The 18,361-nt window shown below is 46.9% G+C and overlaps 1 protein-coding gene across 5 annotated transcripts in view; it reads right to left on the minus strand.

Annotated features, from left to right (window-relative positions):
- Positions 1-428: 428 nt before the first annotated feature.
- PIDD1 (p53-induced death domain protein 1) overlaps positions 429-18,361 on the minus strand; it is a 19,096-nt gene continuing 1,163 nt past the window's right edge. The window contains exons 1-17 of one of the 5 annotated variants that reach the window (XM_027642102.1): positions 17,795-18,056; positions 17,110-17,190; positions 15,624-16,691; positions 13,489-13,902; positions 12,608-12,811; positions 11,699-11,753; positions 11,291-11,495; positions 10,500-10,628; positions 10,021-10,194; positions 9,287-9,434; positions 8,140-8,275; positions 7,757-7,907; positions 6,121-6,244; positions 4,841-4,959; positions 4,343-4,450; positions 3,184-3,389; positions 429-2,455 (exon numbers count right to left, since the gene is read on the minus strand). In XM_027642102.1, the coding sequence (XP_027497903.1) occupies positions 2,218-2,455; positions 3,184-3,389; positions 4,343-4,450; positions 4,841-4,959; positions 6,121-6,244; positions 7,757-7,907; positions 8,140-8,275; positions 9,287-9,434; positions 10,021-10,194; positions 10,500-10,628; positions 11,291-11,495; positions 11,699-11,753; positions 12,608-12,811; positions 13,489-13,902; positions 15,624-15,906 (2,694 nt within the window). In that variant the 5' untranslated portion in view covers positions 15,907-16,691; positions 17,110-17,190; positions 17,795-18,056 and the 3' untranslated portion in view covers positions 429-2,217. Of the gene's footprint in view, positions 2,456-3,183; positions 3,390-4,342; positions 4,451-4,840; positions 4,960-6,120; positions 6,245-7,756; positions 7,908-8,139; positions 8,276-9,286; positions 9,435-10,020; positions 10,195-10,499; positions 10,629-11,290; positions 11,496-11,698; positions 11,754-12,607; positions 12,812-13,488; positions 13,903-15,623; positions 17,590-17,616; positions 17,709-17,760; positions 18,057-18,361 lie in introns of those variants that run through there. The other 4 variants (XM_027642101.1, XM_027642100.1, XM_027642104.1 and 1 more) reach the window with 4 other exon arrangements.

The raw sequence follows: 18,361 nt of genomic DNA on the forward strand, positions 1-18,361 counted from the left end.
ACTGCCTAATTCAGCTGTGGCCCGGCCATCACAAATGGAAAGCTAAGCGTAGCCTAGCTTCATCCCGTTGTAGCTGTGGATGCTGCCTTATGCCACCTGTAGACTTCCTTAGCCTAGTTTTGCCTAGACAAAAGCCTTCTGCACTTTCACCACAGGCTGGGCTCCACCTGAGCCCCAGACATATGCTCAGCTCACGTCCTGAACATTGTGTTTCCCAGCTTAGCCCCGCTGCAGCAAAGCCAAGCTCCAGGGACACCATTAACTCGGCTGCAGTCTGTCCTGCACTTTGCAGCCAGCAGTATCCAAACAGGGGCTCTTCTCCCATTTCTGCACAGCACAGCCAAGCTCACCAGTATCTTTCTGCCAGCAGGATTAAAGGGACCTGTCTCTGTCTAACTTCCTGAGGCATTTATGGATTAGTAGACTGTGAACAGTTGAGTGCTTATTTTATTCCCAGTGAGAGCAGTACGCCCAAATGCATCTCTCCAAAACTGGAGGAAAGAACAAATAACTCACTGTTATACACCAAAATTACAGACAAGAACATATGACAAAGAATACAAGAGAAAAGGTACATTCAAAAGAGAACTAATGACTTGAACCCAACATAAGACTTGAGGGCAGCACCTAAGAAATCAAATCTGAGGAAGTCCCTAGGCCCAAGGTGGCAAATCAAGTCTGTAAGTCGTTATCCGTTGCTCTGGACTGGACACTAAGCACTCTGTGGACTGAGATCTTAGAATGGCCTTAAATGAAAAAAAAAGCAGAATGATTTTATGCCTCTCTTTAAATAATAGTGACGGCAGGTCTGAAACAGCATCAGGGAAGCCACCGATGATTGTTCACAAGGGGAAGAAAACACCAGGATTTCTCCAACCGGCAACTGCAGGTTGACTTTGGGTGTTGCAACCTGGCATTTTTATACACATTTCTTTTTTCAGACTGCGAACAGCCCTTTAAGTAATGCTTAGAGAGTTATGCTGAATTCAAATCTGTCTTGAAAGAGTTGAATTTACTTAGACGACAGTCGCCTTTTGAAAAGCTTGCATGAAATTTTCCACTGTCATTACTGGGTCACTAACTGAGGGCCATCATGAAACAGGGAACAGGAAGAGAAGGGCACCTCAGTAGTCAACAACTGTGCAGTTAAAAAGCAGTAAATGCTTCCAGCCTTATCCAAGATACTCAGACTGAAAAGCTGGGAAGTTAGCTCAGCACAATTCATGCCAATCCCACAACAGTGCCCATTTCACAGCTGGTCAGACCAGTTTTTAAAATGCAAATTTAAGTCATGCTTTTCACCAAACTTCAGGAAGGGTCACATCTTCACTACTACACAGTCATATTTCATTGGGAGGATGTGAGGACTATCTCTTCGAAACTGCAAGGGAAATTTTACTTTCACTTATATTAGAGTCTCTCCCAGAACAGGTTATGGATTTTACCTTTTTTTGGTAAAGTGAAACTAGAATTTTGTCAAAGATCAGCACCATGTAGGTCTCATCTAAAAAGCCTGGCAGGTGCAGCAGCCTATTTGTTTCAAAATAGCTTTTGGAGCAAAACTAAAAAACAAGAGCAATTTTCCTAAAAATTTTTATCAAATTGGTTTTTCCCTCTTCCACTTAGGTTTTGTTTTGGACTTAAGGGAACTAGAAGAGATTTGACAGAAAACAGGAAACATTTTCACGGAGAATACAATTCACATTTTCATGTGAGCAAAACATACCATTAACAGAAATAGCTGAACAGTCCCCACCACATCACAGGCCTTCATGACTGCACCTCCACTCTCCCAACAAGCACTGGAGCACAAACGGACCCAAATGCTCACATCCAGTGTTTCCAGCAGAACACAGTTACAGGAATAAGTTACAAATAAATATATGTCACATGAGTATTAATTAATTAAATACTACACTAGCCAGTACTCAACTGACAGACACTTTAGTCTCTAAATTTCTCCACGTTTCTGAAAGCTAAAGCTCAAGGTCAAACAGTGGAAGCAGAGAAAACACTCATAAATGCACTCAAAACTTCCTGGGGTTGGCAGAAGCGGCATGTGAGTACAGACTCAAGAGAGCTCAGCAGTCTGCTCACGAGTAAATCAATGCCCAGCTCCTGAGGAAGACACTGGCCCTTGAGGTGGGAGCATCCCCAAACAGTCACTCTGGGTTTGCAGAGGGACCCTGTATGAAACTCATTTTTTTCTGCTAGGTGCTACATCGTAGCTATTGCTGAGTTCTCCGTGCTGCTCTCCTGCTCCAAGCCCACGCGGCGGATGGACTCGCTGTATTTCTGTCGTCCCAGATCAATGATGGTTTCAATCTCATCAGCGATGTCCTGGCGGCCGCTCTCTTTCATGGCTGTAATCAGCTTGCTCACACAGTCAGGATCCTCTGAGTTTTGCTGAGCCCATGAGAAAAGCATGCCCAGGATCTGCTTATCAAGGTCGTCTCTGAAGAAAAGAGGAAACACAGAAGTAACCAACACACTCTCCTGACTGGCAACCCAAAGAGACCTGACCTAAGTCCCAGTCCGTGACTAGAGCCCCAAAGAAGCCATCCAGACACACTAAATGCTCAGTGGGCCTGCCTCTTCCCCACCCATCTTACAGGAGTTGCACCTCCTACAACAGCATTTCTCTAAAAAATGTTTTCCTAATGAAAATAACAAATTAAGGCATTCTGCTTTTGACTGTCATTTCCCCACAGGAATAGTAGAACAAATCTAATTCTCTCCTACTGCTCTGGCTTTTTGGGCAGACTGCATGCCCCATGAGGTACCACAAGCTCTTTTTGCATACAGATGATATTCACAATTAAAGCCATAGATCATTGCTCATTGTAAGAGATGGAGTCTGGCCAGGAATCCAGATCACAGAACAAAACAGGAATGCAACTCAGCTGAACTACAGAGCTCATCAGGTTTGTTATTTCCCAATTTTGTTTTTCAAACAAAAAGCTTTGTTTTATAATGGCAAGAGAAAATAATCAGTTCTCCATTATATAAGGCATTATTTTGAGAAGAACCATTAGTCAACCCGTCTTTTATTCAGTGGAACAATTACAGTGTAAAACCTTTCAACCAGCCAAGCATTAATTGATACTATTACACTGCAGAGAGATAGACAGATACATAGATAGATGGAATGCATCATTGTTGATCACTGTTGTCCTATTTTACCTGTTATTGTGTCCTATGCGCTCAATCTGCTGATAGGTCAAGCCCAGGTTGAGGCCAATGGTCTGCCAGTCAGATCCCACACGCCTGGCAATGCTCAGCAGGTTTGCCTGTGTCAGGTAACCAGTCTCAGCATTGCCCAGGTTCAAGGGAGGGAAGGAGAAGCCACACAGGGGACCGGGATTCTCATCACAGCGGGATTTCAATTGCTGTGTCACAGAGAAGAGAGAGAAAGAACATACTTTCTTCTACAAATTGTTTTCATAGAGGACAGTGTCTGGCCACTCAGTCTCCATACAGAAATTTCCTTCCTCCTACTGGGGAGAAAGGAAATTCTTGGGGCTGAAGAGTCAGGCTGTAAGAAGTAAGGAGCACTCACACTGGCAATGACCAGCTATGCTCATTGCCTCAGAAAAATATCAAATTATAGTTTTCACATAGCTCACACTGGAAATTTCCTTACCTGTCTTTAAAGAGCAGTTTAAAATGAGCCATGTCTCAAAAGTGTGTTTGCCTCAGCAGTAAGAGAGCACTTAGTCTAGATTTGTAGTTAAAGTTGCATGTGACAGAAACGGATGTGAGATCATGGCACGTGATCTGAAGGGAAGCATTCAGCCTACCAAAGTTTATATTGTTTTAAGCTTCTCAAAAATCAATTAAATTCCATAAGGAAAAGTTGCCTTTCTCACAATAACACACAGCCTAGACTTTAAAGCTCACACCAGAATACTTACACTTCATGTCTGTATTCAAATCCAGCATAATTACCTCAATCTAATCCTTTCTTTTTTCCTGCTGCATGAGCTGTGTGACTAAGAAATTTACAAACAAAACAGACACTTCCCTTAATTACAGTGAGCTTCCTTGTGTACTACATCCCTCATTCATTCAAAGGATCCGCCCTCTCTGACCACCCATCCAACAAGCCTGTGCTTGGCAGGCAAGATGACAGGAGAGATGGAGACCACTCCTAGCTATTCATGTTTCTCATTTCAGAAGAGCTCACTCACAAGGAGTGGGAAAATCACCACGACCTATTTGGGCAGCTATTTCTTGTAGTCACTCATTGCATCCCTTCTCACAGAGGAAAACAAAATTAGCTGAGCAGGAAGGCCATGTTCCTAACCCATCTAGATTGATTTTTCTGTAGAAGACAACTTACAGGTAGTTTGATGGGCAAAGTAGCAAGCCAGAGGGAGTCCGCTCCTTTCCTCCTCCTGCTGGCATCTTCAGGGATGTTCTCTGGAACTGCCCCTCGGTAGAAGGAGACCTTTGCAAACAGAAAGCATGCAGTGAGGCTCTGATTCAAGCACAGTGGCCAAGCCTGTTGGCACCATGTCTTTTCTGTCTGAATTCAACATTCTCACCTATCCCTAGCCCACAAATTACGTGCAACTGGGAGGAGCACTGAGGTTCTGCTGTAAAGGCTGGACTTACTGTCAACACCCCAAGAATTAACAGCAGGAATGTAAGTCCTAAGTGATGAGTGATCCTTCCAGACTACACTTCTTGATTATTCAGGGTTTAGTCAGTGAAATCCAAAACCAGAGAAAGAGGGGAGGAAAAGAGTCATGCACAGCACTCAGATTACTATGAGGAGTATTGTAAAAGCAATGCTGATGAAAGAGGAAACAAAAAGTCCGTGTAACTCATTGCTCACCTGGCCTTTTACAGCTTGGCCTTTCCTGTTCACAGGGGAGGTCACATATACTTCCTTCATGTTCTTCAAGTGGGAATAAAAAATAAATGACAGACGTCCATCCACACAGTCAGGGCGATCTGTGCAGAGAAGCAGCAAACAGTCAACTTGTGGAGAAAAGTGTGCAGCTTTTTAAGCCTGGCCAACAGCCCATCATCCACTAGCAGCCTCCATGCTACTAACTACTCCTTCTGCTCATGGCTGAAAGAATTGCAACCTTCCCTTCCTCACTGAGTGACACAGGAAAGCAGAAAACACTGACTGTAGAGAAAGCAGGTCCTACAAGTGAAAAAGAATGGACACAAGGCAGAGATAAAGTTCAAGAACGGAAGGCAAGGCAGGATGACACATGGAGTTAAGTCCATCCTTGATGCTTCCTTCCCATCTCAGTCCATACTGTCTTTTGGAGGGCAGAATCAGCTGCAATAGCACCCTTTAATGCACAAAAAAAAGGTCACCCATCTCATCACCATTTATACAGGGGTGCAGAGTAGAGCTAAAGGAAAAAAAATATAATCAGGTACAACATTCATATATGTAATTAGCTGGAAATTAAGTTAAGAGTCCAGCCTAAATCAAGATAGAGGGACAGACTCTGGCCTCATGAACTCCACTGAAAGTCCAGTGCACTTTTAAGTTGTGTTTACTTTACACCAGTGAAACTGAGCTTTGTGTCCGAGTTTTGCAGAAAATGGCTCATTTTGCAGCTGGAACAGGTCCAGCCACATTGGGACATAAAACATTGTCTTGCGTTTTTGTCCTGCTCCCTCTTTCCTTCTCTTCTAGTGGCTCCAACAGCAGGAATTATCTGTTCTGGATTATTTCAGAAATATCTTCTCAAAAAACCCCCCAACTTTATATGTGTTCTCAGAAATGGGCAACATTAATTAGATCACCATGGGCATCCCAGTGTGGTGTCTAAGATGCCAGGAAAAGGGCATAGCTGGCTGCAGAAGCAGATCGGTCATAAAATAAACACATTTAGCTATTGCCCTCTGCAGGTTTACAAGAGCATGAGAGGAAATGAAAGTCTGCAAACAGTATTTTCATAGGGAAAAGTAGACACAAAAGATGGGTGACCAGAGAATGTGACAAAATCATGGGTTGGCTGCTGTGAGTAGTGGTCCAACTGGAGACAGAGAGGAATGTCATGGATGAGTACAGCCCCCAGCAGAAACATGCCTGGGGCCAGAGAAGCACAAGAGGTAGGGAGCAGCAGAATGAGCCCAGTACTGCCATACCCATATCAATGCTGATGCCTCGCTCAAAAGCTGCAAAAAATTGTTCTCCCTCAAACATCTCCACCATGTCAGATGGCTCCGGTCCTTGATAGCGGTTCTGCAGCCTCTCCAGCACTGGGTCAACCTGACAAGGATGACAACACAGGACACCGTGTTTGGTCTGAAGCACGTCTGTTCCCTGGCCCATGTCCCTACACTCTTGATGTTCCTCTCACTCACCTTTAACCAGAAAAGACCATTTCACATGAGAAGGATGTAAACAAATGAACAAACACCCTCCCCCTGCTATTCCCGGTACATTCACTACAGACAAAGAAGTGGTGCTTTGAGTTTTGTGCCTTTTGTGCCTCCTCTCAAATAAAAACTGGACAAGTCTATGTGGACTAACAAAGATAGGCAATTCCAAAGATGCCTTTAAAATAAGCATTTTCAGCAATGTATCTTTTTTAACAGGTCAGTAACCTTCAAAGACAGGGAGGGATTTACTTGCTACCATGTCCCCCTCACAGTATACCATTAAAAGACATTTTCTCTGCAAAAAGACACATGCTACAACAGCTCATACAATACACCAGAGCTCATTTTGGCTTTGCAGTCTGTGATCACAGTGGCAGACTTGGGGTGTCAGAGGCAGTGCAAGAGTTATCTTGGGCCCAAAGTGTCTAGTCTTCCTTCTATTTTTAAAAGTAAACCTCTCTCATCCCATGACCAACCCTAGCAGGAATACAGACACACCCAAAGCAGGATCTCACTGTCAGTGTCATTGCTGCCTCCTGTGGAGATAATTTTAGCCCAGAACCCAAGATATAAAGAATCCTTGCAGATGCTTGTGTCCATGGGTCATTTCAATATAAAACAAATTAAGAGAAGAAGCAACCAGATCAGAGGATTATGCAGAGCTGGATATGCAGCCCAGTACTGGCAGACTGATAACACAACTCCCACCTCACCAAACGGCAGTGCCTGTCAAGGTACACGCTCCACAAACACATGCACACTCTTTGCTAACATCTGAAGCAACACTGCTCAGGGCTGATACCCCTAGAGCAGAGGCAGCAGAAGAGAATGCATGAGTGCTTCCCATCTCCTTCCCTACAAAGTCAGTCTGATTAGCTCAAACTCATAGCATAAACCAACCTGATGTTGCACTGAAGTAGGTTAAGGAGGGGTCATATGTTCTGTCCACTGCTTGAACTGTAAACATCAAGGAACATTGGGAAGAGTACCACTTCTAACCACTCCAGATGAAATCAAAGCACTGCTGCTGCCCACACCACTAGCCCAGACAAGTGACGTGTAAGCTTTAACTTTGACTTAAGTTTAAGCCAACATGTTTTGCCTCATGTTTGCTGGATGCTAACAGCATATACATGGCCAGTAACTTTGGCTCAGTGGATTTTAGCAGCCCAATCCTCAGAGTAGGAAATCAATGCATGGCATGTGCCACTGCATAGAATGAGGTTTCCTTCTTCCCCCAGCTCCCTGTGAATCAGTATCACACCAACTGTGTGGTGACAGCACACTCCAGCCATGACTCTGGGGCAGTAAACAGGACCATTTTGTGCACTGTTGCCCTTATATCCTATAAACGAGGCCCAGAAAGCTCAGGAACAAGGCAATGGAATGCCGATCAGACCTTGTGCTTGGGGACACACTGTAGCAGGACTTGCTCGGGGTCCCTCTTCCTCTGCAGCGCAATGAAGTTCACCTGGTACAGACGCAGCCGCTCATAGACCTTCTTGGCAATGCCTTCAATGCAGGTCTTGGTGGTGTACCACAGCCAGTACCTGGCAGACAAGGAATTAAGAAACAGGAGGGATCCCGTCCAGATAGAAACACCAGTGTCATACCCACAAGATTTTAAAATATGATGGGTAGAGACACAAGTGCTAAACTGGGCCTGACTTGTGAAGAGAAAAGGGAACAGATAGGGTTAATGACATGACTTCTGGTCAGAGTGTGGGAAAAGCAAGGCAGATGAACATCCCATCTTTTCCTCAGGACTAATCCTGCACTTACCAGGAGAAGTGAGTGACTTGAAACATCACATAAATATGAGTGAATTTCAGCACCACCTGACTGGTAATGTCATCCCAGGTTTGGCCCTCCAGGTCACCATGGAGAAGACGCAGCCTTAACTGATCCAAATTTAGCCCTAAAGACAACAACAATCAAGAGATGCTATAGGCAGTAGAAGCCTTTATTCATTGCTTTACAAATCCAGCCATGGGTTTGGGTGATTTACTTTTTAAAAGCATCAAATTAAGGCTCATGGCCTTCAACATCCAGGACTTAACTTTGCTCAAAGAAAAGCAGCAATAAAAGGACTATGCTAACCCAATGCTTCAAGGATATACTGGCAAAATAGGCAGACTTAAAACAACAGTGTGCCAATTTCCACCAACAGATTCATTTGACAATTCTCAACACCAAAATCTAATTAAGTTCCACCTCTTTCTAATGTACATCCCACAGACTTTTCAATCCTGATGTACTTCAGACATACAAATACCATGTAGTGTTATAACAAAGACTGTATCACACCCAAAAAAATTTTACTTCTTCACAAGAAAGCCAGGAAAGATCAAAGAAAGTAGGAATTAGGAGACATGTGGTACTCAGCAAACAGAAGAATTCCTGGCACAACTGAGGCTTTTTTACTTTTTTAGCAGTATTGAGAGTGGGATATGGCTTAGCATATCATCATACAGCTTTAACTGCAGTGGCTCAGCACCTGAGTCATGAGCAAGGAAAAGAGAAGGCAGACCCCTGGAGGCAGCATCTTCATTTCCTGTTTCAAGCTATTCCGAACCATGATTCAAAGCCCTTTCACCAAGCATCTCCTCGGTTGGCAGGAGTGACTCTCTAATCCACCATACTGAAACCAGCAACCTAAATATACATGCGTTTTGACAGAGAAATCCATTTGCCAAGGCCATTCTCCCAGCTTATCTCATCTGTGAAGCCCAGCACTGATCTGATGGATCTGAACTACCTTCAGCTCCCACCACCCTATATGACCACTCACTCAGCAGATGGATTTTGCTGTTCCTGCAGGAAAAGCAAGCTTTATTATCAACAGGAGAGGCAAACAAAATTCTCAGCTTGCCATTTGTGGTTTTCCACATATGGCATTTCTCTTTGCCAGTTTTAGGAATGAACCAACCTGTGACTCCAGGTGGGAGGGGCAGCTGAATTGTCACTGGATTGAGAAAATCCACCAGGGAGTCCTGGGAGAGGCAGAGCAGGGGACTGGCTCTGCACCCTGCATTGGCTGTGATTTCGTCTATCACTTCCGCAGGGACCTCCAGCACCTGGACACGGCAGACAGCACAGTGAGCAGAGCAGTCAGACACCGAATTCCCACATTGCTCACACAGCTCCCCCAGCACCCAGCAGGCAAATGCAGCTCTTGCCTCAGGACCCAGCGAGAAGTAGAAGCACAGTGAACTTTGGCTGAAGTCTGGCAACCTGCAAGCTGGGACAGACCAAGATATTACAATAGCATTTAGCGCTATCTGGTAACTACAGTGAACAATTCATTTTAGCGGGGCGGCTTCAGAATTAGATCCACATTAGATTTCCCCCCACCCAAGTCTCACTGAGCTGTTTTGCCAAGCTCAGTTTTGCAAGGGAAAAAGAGGCAAAATCTCCTTGTGTTTCCTTTATAGCAGCTACCTGCTGGTCTGCTGGAGACCCCATAGGGCAGCTTGCAGTACGGCCCATTTTGCAGGCAGAGAAGTTAAGAAAGAAGGTGATCTGAGATGGGTGATCCCACGAAGCACCCATGTCAGATAGGAACTATCCTAGGGCAGACATCTCGAGTTCAGTTCCTGTACTTGGCATGGGACAACAGCTGCACCACAGCTTACCAATGGTTGTTTTTTAAAGCATGCACACCTGCATCTTGATCCTGCGAGGTTCTTCGGTGACTCCAGGAGGAAAGATCACTTTGATGGCTGGATCCACACTGGAAAAGAGCAGTGTCCCCTCTGCTGGCACTTCGCATTCATCTTGCACAGGTCGACCCACAACAAGGAACCAAGAGAAGTGAAGGACCCTACAGTGAGCCATCTGTAACAGAAGGCAGGGAAGAAAATATATAGGTATATAATTTAATACAATAAAGGCAGGAAAATAAGGACCAGTATCAGCCGAGCAGATGAAAGCACTAGAACAGGGATGAAGCATGGCAGGCTGCAACTCACCACCTTCAGCAGACACACCTCCATGAGAGAGGAAACCTGGAGCTGAAATCCACTACATTTTATAGCAGCTGGTCAAAATGCAGCTCATGAGATGTTTCAAATGGGCTCACTCTTGGCTGGGCAAAACCAAAGAGCAACAATGTGTGTCACTGGTCACTTCAATCTGCTCACCATTAATCCTCTCTTCTCCTTCACTCTTGTTCTCAGATCACTCCAGCTCTGCCCACTGAAGGTCTGAACTACCACCTCATGTTCGTGAAGCATTTGAGGCTGGACAAATGGCATCCAGATCTGCACCTCCTGGCAAAAAAGCATTGCTGTGAGACACCAGTAGAAAGGATAAAACCAAGCCCAGCTCTGCTTCCTGTGCAAACAAGAAGGGGGAAGATGACACACAACCTGTATGCAGGGAGTGCAGGAAGGAATCCGCTCTACCCTGCAGTCTCTGGGGAGGTGACAGATGTCAGATTCGCTATGGAGTGGGACAGCAGGAAAAGTTCAGCAGCTGCTGGGCAGAAAGGGCAAACCAACTTCTCCAGTGAGCTGCTTGTTAGCCATGATGGGGCTGGGGGTGTAACTACCTGCCAGCTTGAATGAAAACCACACAATCAGACTTCTATAGAAGGATGCAAACCATTGTCTTTGCAAGCTAAGGCCAGATGCTGGAACAGCACTTATCCTCTGGCACAGCAGGAGAGTTGTGAGTGAGAAAGGTTACAGCTCAGCAGAATTAAGAGCAGTGGGGAAGGAAAAGGCACCAGGCCAGCACAGCTCCAGAGAAGCTGGCTGTGTCCTTTCTGAGTCTTTGCGGTGGGGCTTCTTTGAAAGACAGTCCTGCAGATATTTAAAAGCAGCAGTTATGGGGGTAGCTGTCTCAAAAGTCCCAAAAGGCTCTCTCAGAAGACTCTGATGAGCTACTTCAAAGGCAGATTTATCAGGAGGTGACCTAGATGTGTCCTCACCTGCTGGAATTTGACCCCATGAGGCTGCAGCTCCAGGACCGTACTCAGCAAGACATCATGGTGTCTAAGCTTTACCCACTGAGGGTCCGGTTCGAGGACTCGGAAGTGGATCCGGAGAGGATCAGAGACAGCCCCCGCTGGAAAGTAGAAATGGATGTCACAGGGCAGGACCACTTTGCAGCCTTCGGAGGTGACAGGAAAGCTTTTGGAAGAAATGCATGAATGTAGGACACTGTGCAATGACTTCAGTCCTCCAAAAATCAACAGAAGAATCTCATACTTGTGTTTGACTGGCCTGCTGAGGCCATAAGCCTATACATTCCTGCAGTGCAATCCCCACCTTGCACCAACCTTGTCTGGGACCTTGTAACACCACAGTAATATAAGTTCTTCATAACAGAGGCTTACCTGTGCTGTCTTAATCTACAGGAGAGTTTTCTTAGCCCTCTAGCACTGGATTCACCTGAGGCAATAAGAAGGTTTGGGTAGGAGGAAAAGACAGAGGTTACCTAAACCAGGGTAGACAAAAAAGGCTGAACAGTTTTGGCTTAATCCTAATCTGACAGAAGCCACTATGGAACCCTGCTCACACTGCAGTGGGCTCCAGATCAAGCAGCAGCAAGAGGATGGCAAGAGGTCTAGAGGTCCCAAGACAAGGAAATGCCGACTCTCCCCCCGGGAAACTCAGAAGTAGAGGGAATCATAAAATATTTCAATCTACCAGCCCTGCAGCTCTCAGGGCCATATTTGATTGCCTCGGGCCACCTCTGGGAATCAGTGATTGCTCTTGTGAACATGAGCACCATTGGGAAACCCTGCTCAGATTCCTGCTTATTCATCACCTTCATCTTGAACAAAGAGCTGCTCCCCTGCAGCCTGTGAACCCCAGGAAAGCAGGAGGTAACTGCATAGCAGAATGACCCCTTACTGCTCTTTGAGCTTCCAGCATGAGCCACCACAGCTTTAGGGCCGTGCAGCAAGTGCAAGAACTGGTGCTCACCTCTGCTAAAAAGGCTGGACCTCTTTAGGGACCTCTTCTGATTCATTTCCTGTGAATCCCATTTTCACTTCCACAATTAAACCTTATTGAGAAAGCCCAAATCCAGGGACAACTGAGCCCTTCAGACCAGGCTTGGGCTCATAAAAACATAACTAGTACTGTCTGTATCCTTACAACCTAATAATTATTCCAGACAAATAAAGACTGATCTGATTCCCCCCTGCTTGCCTTCTCTAATCCAAACCCATCTACACCATGCTGGGCTGAGTGAGGGAACAGCTGGGCTGAACACACAGCAGCAGAAGCCTTGCAATTACCAGCCTGCAGAGATGGTTCAGTTTTTCCTAAGGGATTGCCATGGAGGTCCACAAATGGCAAGGCCTGGATCTCAGCGGGGACGGCACGGAGGCAGTTGTTCTGCAGATCAAGTCTGGACAAGTTGGGCAGGCTGGCAAGCGAGGCAGGGACTGTCACCAGGAAATTGCTGTGGAGATGCAGCTCACACAGAGACTTCAAATTGGCTGCAGGTTAGAACAAGAACAAGAAGTTGTTAATTGTGTCGCGCATCAGCTCTAACCCCCCCTTCCTCATCCCATGTAAACACACATATAATGAGGGAAAAGTACAAAAGCCCAGCATCTCTATAGCTCACATAATAAAGGGATGCAGGGAATTAGCTGAGGCAACATAACCTCCTCTGTCCTCTGCTTTTCAGCACCCAGCTATGAGTGTGGATGTAAGATACTTCTGTGACAGCATCAATAACAACCTCAGGCACAAAGTAATAGAAGATCCAAGAGCCAGGAGGCTGGGCAGCAGAAGTCAGAGCCCAGTTCCATGGACTTGTCCACACCGTACACTGTGATTTCAAGCCCAGATTTGTATCCCATCAAACCCCAGCTCTTCTGTTTCCAGTCCTGGGTGCTACCCAAAACCAGCCAGGCCAGATTGTAAATTGTACTGAGATCTTAGCCATGTTGCTGATCCACAGGAACAGAAAGTGTGGTCCAGTAACGCTCATTTATGACTGATTGAACCAGAGACTGACTGAACCAAGCATGTTTCTTCCAGATACCCCTTTCATTTGGCTCCAGCAGGCTAACAGCTCTGGGGACAGAGACCAAGGACTTCAGAAGGTCCTAGGCTGTACCAAAAGCTTGGCAAGCCCATGTCTTCTTTTCCCCTATAAAATACATACCTAAGGAGTCTGGGATGCTCGATAAACAATTCCCAGAGAGAACCAGCTCTTTGCAGTTGTGCAGATTCCCAATTTCTTCAGGGAGCAATTGCAAAACATTTTCTGAAAGATCCAGGGTCTGCAGCATTGACAGCTCCCCAATGCTCTGAGGTAAGTCCGTCAGCTGATTTTTCATAGCAGAGAAGAAAGTCAGCTTGCTAAGACACCCAAAGTCCTCGGGAAGTGCCACCAGGCTGTTGTGGCTCACCAGGAGCACACGGAGGCTGGGGAGGTGGAGAATGGAGCTCGGCAAGGTGGAGAGTCTGTTGAAGCTGAGATCCAGGTGGGTGAGACACTTCAGCTTCCCAAAGTCTTGTGGCAAGCTTGTCAGGGAGCCACGCTGACAGGAACCAAACTTATCTCTAGCATGGCCTCCTGGGTGTGGAGGGAAGTAGAAGAAGAGGTCAGTATGCTACAGGGACACCACGCCAGCCTCACATGAGACTCCTCAGTGCAGAGACTCATGAGATGGGGAGTTACTGATCACAGTGAGCAGCACTGATTACAAAGTACTCAGAGAAGTGAGTCTTCTGCTTCATGCCTCAGTTTTCTGATCAGTGAAAGGGGTGCAATGGTAAAAATCTGTTATGAAATCTAGATGCCACAGTGAACCAGTACAGCTCTGCTAAACACATCTGGAGTCAAAGCTCAGAACTAGCCAGGACATCCCACACATCTACCGCCCTTCAGCAGGGTGGCCCATATACCTCCAAGCCTCCTGCTCTCCTTCCCCACCTCTTCCTCACCAGCATCAGCAGCTGACACACAACACTTTATGGATTAAGGAGACAGTCCTTCCCCTCAAGGCTTTGTCCATGCTGTCGAGAAATAAACAGCCCTGAGGATCAGCCCTGAGGATTGAGATCTGCCCTTGCAAGAGTGGAGGGCAGACACGGCAAAAGCAGTGAAAATGGGGGGGGGGAAGTAGGTAATTCAGTTTTATGTAGGCCAGACAGCACAGAGAAAGAAGGATACAAGTTCCCCACCCCAGCTTGTGACACTTAAATTGGAGAAGGGCTGCACCAATGGAAAATACGTTGAGCAAACAAAAGGAAACTTCTCTGTTTGTTCATTGTTTCCTACTCCCCCTCTCCTGTTCTCTATTTGTATCCACATACAGCAGAGGGCACCAAACACTTTTTATGCTGCATAATGGTGCAAAATTAAACAACCAAACTATCAGACACATTTCACTTTGTACATATGAAAATCTTAGTGAATTATTTTATCGCACTTCAGGATGCTCAGGATGTGCGTACATCTCACTAAACAGGACTAATATCATCACCTTACTAAAGATGGAAAAGAATTTCAAATTATTCACATGAGAAATCTGTGGCAGATATAGAAACGAACCTCAATCTTTTCAGTTTTCAGCTGGAACCCTGAATTCTGGCCACAAACTCCCTCTTTTTTCTCTCATTTATTTTTAAAATTCCACCTCCCAAAGAGCAAATGATTCAGACTGATAAAGAAATTATAACACTTGTATTGAGATCCTCCCACAATAAAGAGATGAGAAAGTTCAAATAATGATCTAATACTTATAGCTCTAACAGTTATTACACTTTGCCAAATTACATGCATGCCCTGAGTCATACTTTAGATAAAATGTTGATCAACCTCTTCTGGTCTGTCTTGAACTCTGCTAAACGTACAGTTATTGGCAGTAAGCAAAGATCTAAGCATGGATTGATTCAGATGGAAATGCAGAAAAGACAATTTATTATACGTCCAAAAATTAGAGGGGCTGAACATTTACCAAAAAATCCAACACCTTTCAATCCCCCTCTTCTTGAATAACTGCAAAAAATGCTCTTAAAGAGAGTGATTAGAGAAAATTCTGCAGCATCAACTCAACCAGACTCCAAAAACTGATCCCCAGGTAGCTGTAGAAACAAAGTAAGGAAATAAGAGTCTAGAAGCTGTATCTTGTTGAAATCTGCACGCAGCTCTGAGTAAGGCTAAGAGCCAAAGCTGAGGTAAGGGACACTGGAACAAAACACTTCCAAGGGCAGTTCATCCTGCAGATGTAGAGAGAAGGATTAACAGAAAATCTGAGCCTAGAAAAGTTGGATGGTGACAGGCCAATTTACCTTTCAGCACCAGGGATTTCAGGTGCTGCAGCTGAGGAAGGCTGTCCAGCGTGGTGCCAATGAGGCAATCGTTGCTGCTGAGACGAAGGAACTCGACCTGGACCACCTCTTCCCGTTGCTCCTTCAACAGCCGGAGGAAATGGCAGCAGCCATCAGGATAAACATCCAGGTTCAGTCTGTTGCCTGCAAGGCAGGGGCCAGCAAGCGCAGCAGCCCCTGAAGCCCCCTCCACGCACTTGTCCCAGAGGCTCAGCAGCTCTACCGTCTTCTGCATCTCCTCCATGGGGTCTGGACATGCTCTGACTTGCCAGGCAAGCAGGAACCAGCGGCACCACAAGGCAGCTGGGACGAGGAGGAGGAGGAAAGATGGCGGTGAAAGAGAGCACAAGTGCACCGTGAATGCCTCCTGCCTCAGCCCAGAGTGGCTGGAAACAGTTTATAATCACAGCAAAAGGGCAAGAAGGATTACATGCATGTTACTGAAAGCTTTGCAGGCAGAGAGCACAGAAATTCAGGGTGACAGATGCCACAGAGGCTTCTCCTCCTAGGGAAAACCTCAGATGTTTCCAGCCAACATCTCAGCAAGGAATGGAGCAATTAGCCACCATCAGAATAAATAGTAATATTAACTTTAAAAGACATAAATGTAAATGCCTATTCCTTATGCAGATTTCAAAGTGCCTTAGTGGGAAGCTTTACAAGTGGAGAAGAAAACTGGGACAGGGAGAGCTGAGCCAGAAGCAAAGCCCAGGGGCAGCTCACAGACCATGATAGGTCCTCATTGAACCTGGTTGTGAAACCGAGTGCCAATGGGATAGAAGTGAGTGGGCAAAGGGCAGCAGAGCAAACATGTCAGGGCCAGGGACGGGGTTAGAAAAGACACATCCATGACACAGGAGCACTGGACTGTGCAGTCAGACAGGGCTCTTGTGGAAGTGCAAACCAGGCACAGAGCTGTGGCCAGCTAGTTACCAGCTAGTCCCTGTTTCTTCCCCTCAGCATCCTCCACAGACAAAGGGAAAGGGAAAAAATAGATATCACATAGTGCATGCTGAGAAGGATTCGAACCTAAAGGAGCAGAGGTACAAAATTTGAACAAATTAATTACTCCTCTGCTTTCTTAGCGTGAAGAACCCTTCATCCATCTAGGACTTTTAAAAGAAGACACTATCACCATAGCACACAGGTAGTTAAAAGATGAGCAGAGGCACTACACTTGCTTTTACACCAGTAGTCACATACTTCCAAGGACCTTGTTTCCTGCTCTTTCCACTTCCTTTATCTTTTGCAACTCTTCCTGAGCTTGGCAACTAAACTAGCTTATGATATGAATATCGAGAGCTCTTTGTAAACTCTATCATGGATCAAATAGGTGAATAAAAGTTTGAGTGAGTGATGCAGAACTAGAACAAACTTGGTTCTTACTTTCGAGGCCAGCAGAAACAAGCTAATGCCCCAGCAACACCCTGAGGAGCAGTGCTTTTACTGTTAACCTGTGGGACATGGCAGGACTGATGTTCCCAAGGCACAGTTTGGTGGAGACCTCACACTCGTCACACCCATCTCCCTGAAAGGGCAGGAATGTAATGACAAGAACAGGAAGCAGAGCCCAGAGGCAGCTCAAAAACTGCAACAGGTCCTCATAGAACCCCGTCGTGAAACCAAGTGTCAGTGGGATAAAAGTGAAACTGCTGCTTTAGTATAAAGGTGAGCATTTCTTACAAAAAAAGGCTGCATACAACACAACCACAAGAAAAAAGCTCATCTGCTATAGCTTTGTAAAGCTGTTGATGGTGAAGGAACCGAAGGGGAGCTCCGCACTGCCCAGGCTGGAAAGGCTTGGAGGTCACAGAGGCAGCTCAGGGTGTGCCGCCTTACGCGGGTCTGTACATCCTGTGCACAGGCAGGCACAGACACACCGACACACAAACCTGCACAGGGACACACAGACCCGCACATGGACACACACAGACCCGCACACGGGCACACAAACCTGCACATGGACACACCCCCGCACACGGACACACACACACACGGGTCTCGGACTGTCCACACATGCCCTGCCCCTGGCCCCACGCCACCCCAAATCCCGCCGTCCCGACCCGCGGCAGCAGCTCCAGCCGGGCCCCCCGCGCACCGTGTCCCGCCGAGCACGGCCCCACTTGTCTCACCCCTCCGGCCCCCGGCCCTCAACAAGCGCGTCTGGGCAGGGCTCGGCTGGGCAGGGCTCGGCTGGGCTGGACTCTGCCCGGCACTTCCTGCAAAGTTCTCGGGAGCCGCGCTGCCGGGGTGGGACGGGGCGGGGAGGTGCCAAAGCCGGCGGGACGGAGGGCTGGTGGCCCTGGGCATCCTCAGGGCCAGGCGTTCCGCCGCCACGGCAATATCACGAAAGGAGATTTTCCTGACACGGCCACGGCACCGCGGCCGGTCCCGGTGCGGCTCCCCTGGGCTCCAAGGGAGCGGGAGGCACGGGCAGCTCCGGGTGTTGTGCTCACTCGCTGCAAATCCAGGGAGAGAAAGGGAGCGGGGGCTGCGAGCCCAGGAGGGCACAGGGCTGGGGGCTGCCGAGCCAGCCCTCATCCCACCCGGAGGGCACCTGCCTCAAGCCGCTGTGTCGCTAAGTTCGGTCTGTCGAGGCCCCTCGGCATGTGTGCTGCTCCCCGGGGCGAGGCCACGGCGAGTCCCGGCTGGTGCCCCGGTGCTGCTGCCCCGGTGCTGCTGCCCCGGTGCTGCTGCCC

Source organism: Corapipo altera, unplaced genomic scaffold (assembly GCF_003945725.1).
Source record: "Corapipo altera isolate COAL_440 unplaced genomic scaffold, ASM394572v1 23b, whole genome shotgun sequence".
Classification (NCBI taxonomy): domain Eukaryota; kingdom Metazoa; phylum Chordata; class Aves; order Passeriformes; family Pipridae; genus Corapipo; species Corapipo altera.